The sequence below is a fragment of the Grus americana genome, chromosome 1, assembly GCF_028858705.1.
Source record: "Grus americana isolate bGruAme1 chromosome 1, bGruAme1.mat, whole genome shotgun sequence".
NCBI classification, from domain to species: domain Eukaryota; kingdom Metazoa; phylum Chordata; class Aves; order Gruiformes; family Gruidae; genus Grus; species Grus americana.
Genome location: NC_072852.1, coordinates 58,393,090 through 58,404,197, shown reverse-complemented (window position 1 = coordinate 58,404,197; position 11,108 = coordinate 58,393,090). Strand labels below are relative to the sequence as shown.

General features: G+C 46.3%; 1 protein-coding gene across 2 annotated transcripts; it reads left to right on the top strand.

The window, feature by feature from the left end:
- Positions 1 to 55: 55 nt before the first annotated feature.
- On the top strand, positions 56 to 9,807 carry EIF3L (eukaryotic translation initiation factor 3 subunit L). Of its 2 annotated transcripts, XM_054839383.1 has the most exons (13): positions 56 to 173; positions 265 to 313; positions 444 to 654; positions 1,220 to 1,299; positions 1,584 to 1,645; positions 2,825 to 2,894; positions 3,601 to 3,674; positions 4,643 to 4,814; positions 5,080 to 5,234; positions 6,030 to 6,200; positions 7,202 to 7,699; positions 8,716 to 8,796; positions 9,551 to 9,807. In XM_054839383.1, exons 1-13 carry the CDS (start codon positions 141 to 143, stop codon positions 9,587 to 9,589), a joined length of 1,695 nt encoding a protein of 564 aa, XP_054695358.1. In that variant the 5' UTR covers positions 56 to 140; the 3' UTR covers positions 9,590 to 9,807. The 2 variants fall into 2 exon arrangements, with proteins under 2 accessions (XP_054695358.1, XP_054695365.1); XM_054839390.1 differs by lacking the exons at positions 56 to 173; positions 265 to 313; positions 1,220 to 1,299 and having other exon boundaries at positions 576 to 654.
- Positions 9,808 to 11,108: the final 1,301 nt, after the last annotated feature.

The window sequence follows — 11,108 nt, the reverse complement described above, 5'->3', positions numbered from 1 at the left end:
CAAGTCCCGCTCCGCCGCCGCAGCACTTCCGGTCGGCCGGCCCGAGCCCCGCCCCTGGTCCCACCCTCTCTTCCTGCCCGCTCCGCACTGGGCTCGCGTTGCCGCCCGGAGTCCTTTCCCTGCCGCGCCGCGCCGCCGCCATGGCCTACCCGGGGGAGGACTACGACAACGAGGTGCGGGGCGGGGGTCCCGGGGCCGCGGGGGGGACCGGGGGGGTCGTGTCGGGGCTGCTCACGGTGACTCGCTGTTGCTCTCTCTCCACAGGCCGCCTACGACCCCTATGCCTACTCTAACGACTATGATATGCACACGGGTGAGTGCGGGACTCGGCCGCGCCTCCGCGGTGGCCTGTCGGGTGCACCGCGTCTGCTGGCACCCGGCTGGGTCTGTAGGCCCGGGCCGGGCTGTGGGGCCGCCGCTTCACTGCTCTTCTTTCCTCTCAGGAGACCCGAAGCAAGACCTGGCCTACGAGCGCCAGTACGAGCAGCAGACCTACCAGGTGATCCCCGAAGTGATCAAAAACTTCATTCAGTATTTTCACAAGACGGTGTCGGATCTCATTGACCAGAAGGTGTATGAGCTCCAGGCCAGCCGTGTTTCCAGTGATGTCATTGACCAGAAGGTGTACGAGATCCAGGATATTTATGAAAACAGGTATAAAGCCATCTTTCCCTCAAGGGTGGGGTATCACTGTTATGGAAGTATACCCTGCCCTTAAAAGAAGAGGCTGACTAGTACCTGTCTTGTTCCAAATTTGGGCTTTCTCTAAAATACACTGTAAGTTTTGATTTGATCACTGGGGAAAAAGACCAAATATTTCCAGGCCATTAGTCTGACAGAAGTCTAGGTGAGTTGTGACCTGTCTGAAAGAAAATACCAGTCCTGTGCCTAACAGGTATGGAGGCAGCAAAAAGTGACTTCATTAGTGCTAGTACTGTTGTGTCTGTTCCCTACAGATACTCTTGCGTATAGCTATGTTACTTACCATAAAAGAAATGTGAAAGTAACATACTCAACCGTTCTGTATTTCAGGGATAGATTGAAGACTTTAATTGTTTAGTTTGCCATTCTCATTCTTTGCTTCAACACTGGACTAACTAAAGGGAGGTGGTGGTGTTCTACTTTCATCAAGTCCAAGGTCTCTATATTGTCATCTCTAACCCCAGCTCTCTCATACTGAGAAATGGTTTCTAATACCTCGTGTGTATCTCTCTTTCAGCTGGACAAAGCTGACAGAAAGGTTTTTTAAGAATACCCCGTGGCCAGAGGCTGAGGCCATTGCACCTCAAGTTGGAAATGGTAAGTCTTTTCCTTTCTCTTTGCTTGTCAGAGAAAGAAGGAAATAAATTACTTTTGATACATGGATGAGCAGGTGCATGATGTTGCTGCCACTTGAGTCAGTTATCGTTGTGCACTCTGGCAATGCGTTCAGTAGATGCCTGGCAAGAAGTCAAAACTGAAGGAAGAATCCTTTTGCGTCTCCCGTTATCACTGTGGCAGGAGGAGCACCACCGGTGTATCTGATAAATCCAGTTGCCTAGGCCCTGTGGCTTGTTAATGTCCAGTTTTGTCATCTTTTCCAGATGCCGTTTTCCTCATCCTATACAAGGAGCTATATTATAGGCACATCTACGCCAAAGTCAGCGTGAGTGTTTGTCCTCTGTCTTGATGTTGGTTGCATGCTGGCTTCTCTGTGCCGTGAAACTTGCCAAATTTTGCTGCTACCCCAGCATCTGTGGTTCCATAATTTTTGCAAGACAGGATTGGATAGCTTTATGACTTGTAAGTCAAGTTGCTTTAGGGAAACCTAAAATTCTTCCTTTTTGTTAGTTTAGTAAGGATTCACCAATTGCTGAAAAGCAAAACTTGATTGTCTTTCTGAGGCTCGTTAGCTGCCTCCTCAAGCTTGGATGTAATGAGTGTGCAGGTTTCCCTGGCAGCTATATGAATAAGAAGGCCTGGTCTGAGTTTTGAGGAGGCTATTTTGTAAAAGTTTGTTACTGACACCAAACGTAGCGGTTAGTGAGTTAGGAAAGAAGGAAGGGAGGGTTTTTTGGGAGGGAACTGAATTTTCTTGGTAGAGCTGTAACTGCGAGACTTATAGATCAGTTGGTTTTGTGTGTTTCTTTGTGGCTTTTTGTTCTTCAGATTAGCAGGTTGGGTGAGAGAGGGTGTCACAAGAGGAGGGTGCATTATAATAATAATAACAACTGCAGTTTTGATGTGGACCAGGGGGTGGAGAAAAAGGCACTTTAAAAAGGCTGCTGAATTAACCTGAGTCAGGCTTTAACAGGAGAGACTGGTTTCACAAGCTGTGCTGTTAGTGGTTCTCAGACTGCCCTTGAGTGTCTCTAGGTGAACCAAGGAAGATGATTCTAGGAAGAGTGATTGCCTACTGTTGTTCACTGGTCTTTCAAAGTCTTTAGAAATACTACCTAGAAGCAGCATTGTCAATTTGTTAAGGCCTCTCATGAGGGGAGGAGGAAGGAAGGAAGGCTGTTGAAGGTAGTAGAAAGCTCTTGAGTCTGGACAGCAGAGAGGAGGAGAAGGAATGCATCCTATTCACAGAAGGTTTGAATACTCAGTCATCCTGGGAGAAACTGTCCTTACAGGAAAAGTCAGCCCTAGCCTATGGGACAAGAGTGATAAAATTTCAGGTTTTCTGGGTGGTGCTGGTGGGTGTCCTGGTTGAACGTTGGCTCTAACATTTCTGAAGTAGACCCTCTACTGCTGTGACTATTGACTGTCCTTCATGTGCTGTTGCCCATAAACTCACTCCTGCCGTTCCTGAGACTAAACAGACTGTACTGACTTCTCATTGCAGGGGGGGCCCACGCTGGAGCAGAGATTTGAATCCTATTACAACTACTGCAATCTCTTCAACTACATCCTCAGTGAGTGGCTGCAAGTCATTTCTGCTCTGTGAGTGTTGGAGAGGAAGAGTAGATGGAGAGGACAGAGCTGGAGAAAGGGTCAGAAGAACTGGAACATGCTTGTTTATAGATCATACAGGGAGAAGTAGTCTACGAGCTTTCCATATGTTTGGGTTTGTTGAATGAAGAGCATTTTACATGCATGCATTTAAAAACACAAAAAGCACAAATAGTTTCTAGTGCTTACTGAAATACTGCAAAAAATAAAATTTATTTAGCTTTCTGACTTGCTGAGAACTGCTTCACCTATCTTTATTAAAAAGCAAAATGAAGCTGTAAGCTAGAGAAGACTTGCAGTGTTTCACAACTGCTTACTGTTGTTGACTCCCCTTGGAACAAACTGTAGTGTTTGTGACTCCCTGGCAGACTTCCTGTGGAGAATGGATCAGTTAGGATAAACCCCTGCAATCTGTGCACAGCTTCTGAGAATCACTGTTGCTGAGCAGTCACGCTCTAGAGATTAACGCCATACACGCTCGTATTCTTTAAAAGTGAAGGCAGTCGAGGTAGCCGAAGCTACTTATCACCACCCTAATGGAAGCTTCATTCATCTGCTGCGTCATCTCTCGTTTCAGGGAAACTCTTGTGTTCTTTAATTCCTCCAGCTCTGCCACTGTTCTTGCTCAATGTATTAAACCTCTCATCTATTACTTCTGTTCTTCTGCAGATGCTGATGGCCCTGCTCCTCTGGAACTGCCCAACCAGTGGCTCTGGGATATCATTGATGAATTCATATACCAGGTATATGACTAGAAGACTGGGCCATTTTGGGGTGGCCTTGCCTCTGTTAGCTCTATAAAATTTTCCATGTCCTCTCTCATTTTCATAGCTAAGATACCATTGCAGGTCAAAAAACTTTGGTGAGCGCTGTTACTCCTGGGTCACCAGGTAGATTAAGTAATTGTAAATGTACAGATTTTTAAATGGATTCCTGGACTTCCATTGCTATTTCTATTTCAGTTGCTACTTAGGGGATTTTTTTAACTCGCCTTCATTTCTGATTTGTGGAAAGCAGCCTGACTGAAGTGTGCTATAATCACAAAGACCTTATGAAGATACTTGTTCAAACTAGTTTTATTGTGTTCTATGGTTTTACTTTAGTTTTGTATTTCTTAGTCAGTAGGGCCTTTATGGTTGCACTGAGAGATTGCTGACCTAATTTGAAATAATTTATGGTCTATGATCTTGATGTTAGGAAATTTTTTCCACTTACTGTTCTGAGTGCAGCAATACAGCTCTCAAATGCTGTTGTTTTTTTCTCTATAGATTCCTTTCTCTGTAACTTTTTATTATAGACTTGCCTGGAATTCCTCAAGTACAGTCTTGTCAAGCTTGAGAATGAAAAAGGATATATGCATATATAGAAAAAGATGTGTGTGTATGCAGACACATGACTTCATCATCCTCTCTTCTACCTGTTCAGACAGCAAATTTGTGGTTAGCTGCCTGCCTTAATTATCTGAGAGATCCTTCTCTGCTTCCTTCTGTCTTCTGGCCTTTTTCCTCTGCACTGTATCATTTTTTCCCTAAATGCTTTAAAGGTGGTATAATTTGCCATTTTGATTGCCAGGTGATCTCAGATGAAACTTTTTTCATGTGATGTGTAGCTTCTTGTAACGCATTTGTGTGATCAACTTGTAAGCTTAGTGCACTTAGCTGAACATCTCCAAACTAGCTTCTCATCATCGAATCTCTGCTTTTTCCTGCAGTTCCAGTCTTTCAGCCAGTACCGCTGCAAGACAGCCAAGAAGTCTGAAGAGGAAATTGACTTCCTTCGTTCCAACCCCAAGATCTGGAACGTGCACAGTGTCCTTAATGTGCTGCACTCTCTGGTGGACAAATCCAACATCAACCGACAGCTGGAGGTCTATACAAGTGGAGGTGAGCTAGCTGGGTGCTGCCAGGCAAGACTGGTGTCTGTGCTGCCTTGCTTTGATTTGACCGAGCTCTGTTAGCTTTGTTTGGGAGTTGGATCAAACCCTTAATAGGTGAATGGATTGACTGGGAAGAGGTTCTGTTGGCTTTATGTGAGAAGTGCTGGTGATTGAAGTTGAGGTCTTGCTCCCTTTGCTTGTAAACATAGAGGTGTTGAAAGGGGAGCTTGCTTCCTTGGAGGAAGGCATTGTGGTTCCTTTTTTTTTCCTAGGTGACCCTGAAAGCGTGGCTGGTGAATATGGTCGCCACTCCCTCTACAAGATGCTGGGCTATTTCAGCCTGGTTGGACTACTGCGTCTGCACTCTCTGCTGGGAGATTACTACCAAGCGATTAAGGTTCTGGAGAACATCGAGCTCAACAAGAAGGTAATACAGCATGTTTTAAACCTTCCGTTGCGGTTTTCCAAATGTCTCTGTTCAAACATGCCGGTGAAAGATTGCCGTAATGAATCTTTCAGCTAAGGAGCTGTTTGTAGCTGTTGTAGTTGTCAGTTTGTATTTGAACACAGCTGGAGCTTTGGCATTAAATCAAGCCCTGTGATAATGCCTGATGCTGTTGCAGCACAAATGCTTAGTTTTTTAGGAGGTTTGCTGTGTTGTGCAAGGCAGTGTTGTTACAGGGAATATTATTTGAACTGTAAGTGGTAGTGCAGTGGTAGCTAACTGAACACATCATTCCCACCTTAGTCAATGGCTCATTCTTTTATTTTTGACTCTTGTTCTTGCTGTGCCCACTCCCACCTTGCATGTTTTTGCCCTAGAATTGGGTGCTGCTTGTAGTAACAGTGGCTAACAAAAGCCCAGCTGCAACACGGGCTTGGCCCAAGGCTTGGCACAGGTCTATGTATGTGCTGTCTGGCACAGGACGTGGAGCGAAACAAGGGGAAGGGGGACTGAGCAAAGTGGTATTAGGCACAATGCAAGAGTCCTCTGCTTGCAGGAAGCTGAAACTGGAAAACATAGGAAATAGGATGATCTAATAAACAGCGAGGAAGCTGCTGCAGGGATGGGTGGGAAGTGAGGTATCCTGAATTAACCCTCTCCTTTCTATATTTGGGATGGGAGTGAAAGCAGAGGTGGCTGGATTCTGGGTAACGACCTGTTCGGATCAAAGGTGATTGTCTTCCCCTCTAACGTAGCATGTTGATCCTTCCTTTTCAGAGCATGTACTCCCGAGTGCCTGAGTGTCAGGTGACCACCTATTACTACGTGGGCTTCGCGTACCTTATGATGCGGCGCTACCAGGATGCCATCCGTGTCTTTGCCAACATCCTCCTCTACATCCAGAGGACCAAGAGCATGTTTCAGAGGACGACCTACAAATATGAGATGGTAAGAGATAGAATAGGTTTAGACTTCCCAAAAGACAAAGCTGCTATCTTCTTTCCTGCTCCTCCTTCGTCACCTGATAACCTACATCTAATAGTCCAGCCTTATTTTCTTGGACTATGCTGGTGGTGGTGACTGGGGATCCTTTGAATTCCTTTGCCATGTGTGGCAATATTTTCTATTAGCTGTGTTACTAGTTCCTTTGGTTGTTCACCGTACAGTTGCCTCTGCTCCATCTGCACTCTCCCTCTAGGCAGTATTGTTAATGAATATCAGTTGCTAATGATATTCTTGTTGATGCTTCTTCAAAGTCAGTCCTGTTCCTAGTCCAGTCCTGAATTTCAGGTTACTGCCATTGTTGGATATATTTCCATTACCAGATAATCATTCACAGACTGTTTTAATTCAGCATGGCTGCAACAAAACTCCTTTCTCTTTCCACCTAAGCTGTCTGTGGTGCCTGTTTTACCCCCTGCTGCTGCTGTCTCCTTTTCATCCTTATGATTCATTTCTCTTTGTGTAGCCAAATCCTGCCATTCTTAATTCCACCACACTTCAAAAATGTGTTATGTCTGTTTCAGCCACACAGCTGTCCATTTCATCCCACACTCAGGTAAATCTTCCTTCTCAGTCTTTTCTTCACTGGGGTCCCTGATAACCGTCCCTTGCCAGGAGATGGTTGTTAAACTATGTGCCTTCCCTTCTCCTCTGCACTTTTTTGCACCAAAGCAGTCAAACCTGCTTCTGGCCATCCAGGTTCTGTATGGCTCTGGATACGTTCACTCTGTACTTTCCTCTTGTCCAGCCCTCTTTTTCACTGATGAGAGCCTTGATACGGCATTCATCTATCTGCTTTGCCCAGAGGCACTGCTTCTTTGTGCTGTCCCGCTTGAGCATTAGGACCATCAGTGCTCTGGGTCCGTCTCTGAAAACTGCAGCTCCCAGCTCCCACTGGCACCATAAAGCCTGAGCACATTGACAAGCCAATCTTCTCTCTGTCTTAGATTAACAAGCAGAATGAGCAGATGCACGCACTCCTGGCCATCGCCCTCACCATGTACCCCATGCGCATAGATGAGAGCATCCACCTGCAGCTCCGAGAGAAATATGGGGATAAGATGCTGCGCATGCAGAAGGGTGACGCACAAGTCTATGAGGAGCTCTTCAGTTACGCTTGCCCCAAGTTCCTCTCCCCTGTGGTGCCCAATTATGACAACGTGCACCCCAACTACCACAAGGAGCCCTTTCTGCAGCAGCTCAAGGTCTTTGCTGATGAAGTTCAGCAGCAGGCCCAGCTCTCCACCATCCGTAGCTTCCTCAAGCTCTACACCACCATGCCCGTGGCAAAGCTGGCTGGCTTCTTAGACCTCACAGAGCAGGAGTTCCGTATCCAGCTGCTCGTCTTCAAGCACAAGATGAAGAACCTGGTATGGACCAGTGGCATATCTGCCCTGGACGGGGAGTTCCAGTCTGCATCTGAGGTCGATTTCTATATTGACAAGGTTGGTATCTGCTCCTTGCCGTGTAGGAAATTCCTTCATCCAGGAAATTCTGGAAGTGGCAGCACCTAGTTTTGCTGCAGTCTGTGGGGAAACATCCCTTCCTTCCTTTGCCACGTGAGGGGCTTGGCTACCCACAGCGAAGTCGTAGCCCTGCTTAATAGGAGTGTCAGTGGATAAACAGTGATGGGCTGTCACAGGCAGCTTTGGCAGTCACTATACCCAGAAAACAAAGGTCCTAAATATCTTCCCCAGGACAGAGGGGGAAGACAGTTTGTTTGTCAGTGTTCTGAGGAGGTGACAGCTGGGTAACAGATAGTGCTGTCACTGTGTCAGGTGGGATTGTCAGCTTTGTAGGTCTCCCTCACATCTCTCATTTGGTTGATAAAGCAGGAATCTTGCTTGTTCATGTAACTGGTCAATTTTTCACTGGAGCGGCATTTATCTCTGTCTGCTCTAGGAGGAATCGAAACACAAGGTATGGCCCTGTCGCCATCCTGCCTTTGGAGCTCTGCGCAGCAGGAAGCACAGCAAAGAGTCTTTTAGGACTTCATGTTCAAAGAAGATAGCAGTAACCATTAGGTTTCTTGCTTGGAAGGAGAACAGGTTGCCCCTTGTTCTTGGTCCTTAGAGCAGACCTCATCCTGCAAGATCTCATGCTATGCCTCAGCCTTGCTCTCCTGGTAGATAGCGTGACTCTTAGCTGCTGGTAGGGGGAAGCAAAGCATGAATCTGGGTTGGGACTGTCAAACCGTTGCACAGAGAGACAAAAATAAACAGTGTGCAAGAATATGGGAAGTGAATACAATGTGAATTTGGGACCCATCCCAGGCAAAGGTATAGGGAAAGCAGCCCACAGAGAACTGAATGGTTGCTGTAGGACTAGCACAGGTCAGGTATGTGTGATGCTGAGCCAGCGCTGGAGTGAAGCCCCTTTGGTTGCTCCTTACGTTTGGCAGTGCTTGCTGTCTCCCTGCTAGCGCAGTCCTTTTCTTGACCTCATGCTGTTCCCTCCCCAGGACATGATCCATATTGCGGACACAAAGGTTGCTCGACGCTATGGGGACTTCTTCATCCGCCAGATCCACAAATTTGAGGAGGTGAGGCCCGGACAGGAGAGCTGTGTAGCTCCGTAGGAAAAGTGGAGCAAGCACTGGGCTGTACAGGCCTTGGAGGAGCCATGTTTGTGCGAGGCAGCTGTGTGATGCCTTGCTGGGGCGAGCCCCGGCTCTGCAAGGCACTGGGCAAGGACAGGTGGTTTAAGCAGCAGCTGCTGGTGTTTGAAGAATGGTATGTTTTTGTGTGAGAAGTGCTCATTTGAGCCACAGTGGAAAAGGAGGAGGGTTTTACTGTCCAAGGGCACAGACTCCATTGTTCCTAGATAGTTGTGGTGTTCTGGCAAGTAACACAACCAAATCACATCTCTACCCTCATAACTACGGCTCTAGAAAGTGGTCTCAAAGATTTCTGGAGCACAGATAACTTCAGCGTTCTGCTCAGCCAGGACGTGACGTTCTGTCACTGCTCCACTTTCCAGTGCGCAGCAGCCTCTGTCAAGAAACTTAGGCAGCAAAATCCTGAGATGTGGGGACTTGAGCAATACAGGGTTGTGATATGACTGCTAGAAATGTGCACCCTCTCTTCTTCCCATGTCTTCCTCTGCTGTCTTGGAGAGGAGGGGGGAGTTTTACTAGTTCCCCTTCTATTTTGCATACTGCCTGCACTTGCTCAAGAGCTTTTTGTCAGTGAGTTGGAGAGGAAGGAGTAGAGGCATTTGATAAAGGCTGCTGAGGGGAACAGTAGTGTATGTCAATCACTATGTATTTTCCTGACTTTTGCCTTCTCTGATTCCAGCTGAATCGAACCCTGAAGAAGATGGGCCAGAGACCCTAAAACTTCTGTGGATGCTGTGACTGGCCTAAGCAGAGAAGTGGGTGGGAGAGATTATTTTCTTTGTGGTGAGGAAGGAGAGCTCAGGGTTCTGGCATTTCTGTGGAATCTCCTGTGACTCTGAAGATTTTTTTGTACTTAAATAAGCAGACTCGTTTGGCTCAAACTATCCTACAAAGGACAAGACATCTAATAAATTAGTGGATTTTTCCTGGTGAGCATTCAGTATCTGATGTACTCATTTATTTTTCCTCCATGGAAGAATATAATTGCATCTGGAGACATGGGCAGCTGCTGTTGCTTTGTGCTGCTCTCTTTGGTCCACGCTGTTGCAGGTGACAGTGGGGAGTAGATCTCTTTCCATGCTCTGTAAAGGCACTGCGCACAGTGAACAGGGAAGGCTGAGGAACTGATTAACAGGGAGAAAATCAGCTGTTCCACAGTGTTTCCACAGGATATGGAAAAAGATGCAAGCTAATATTCCTTTTAGCTCTTGCTCCACACATTGAATAAACCTGAGTCGTAGTTGTTTTCCTAGGAGGTTGCATTTTTGCCTTCCCACCCCTCTTTTCTTTTAGTTGCTATGAAGTAGAAATTCTCCAAAGTGGATTGACAGGTTTTTAAAGGGAGGGGGAGGATTTTTGTAAACATTCAACCAATATTAACTTTGGTCATCTGATGATATGTCCTTGCTGGAGGGTGTGTTTTATTTCAGTACAAGTGATGCCCAAGTCCTGGCCCGTAATTTAATGGAATTTTTTCCAGAAAACTCCCTGAGGGCGTTTAATGTATTAAAACCCTTTAAATGCTAATTTTCCCAACTCTCTAGCCACTTTGGAGTCTTCAAGGCAAACTTGCAGTGCCTTGAAAAAGAAAAAACAGTTGAAAACTAGCCCTTTACAAGGACTTGTAAATATTGGGGAAGAGAATGTGAAGAATGAATCGCATCTCATGTGCCCTCCACACCCTCTCTCCCCTCTCCTTTTGCTGTCTTTAAATAGTTTGGTGTTTGAGTGGTAGAAACAGGTGCAAGAGAAAAACCTGCATGTGTAATAGGAAAGCTACACAAAGCATGCTTCATATATACCATCTGCCTCTATTATGTACCTCTCCCTCTCATTCCTTTCCACTGAGAGAGGGGTCCTGGCAGTCTGGCTTTACGTCGTATGTGATTCTGTTTAGAAGTCAGGAATAAATAGCCTTTGTTGGATTCTACGCTGCGTTTGAATGAGGGTCAAGTTTTTAGTGTCCTAGATACTGCTTAGAAGTAAACTGCATTTACCATCAGAAAGTCGTGTAACTCGGGTGGGCAGGGTACAGGCAGCGCAGAGTGAGATTAAATGGGCAACTCCTGCTGGCCTTCTAGCTGCTGCCGTTAGTGTTTTGCATGCTAAGAACTTACTACCCCCAGTTCTGAAGGGTTTGAGGCAGCTATATCATTAAGAAATGAGAGTACTAAGATGCCACTGCATAGCAGCAGCCCACAGGAGCTGGGCTCATACCAAGAGAATCTGCTCCTTTT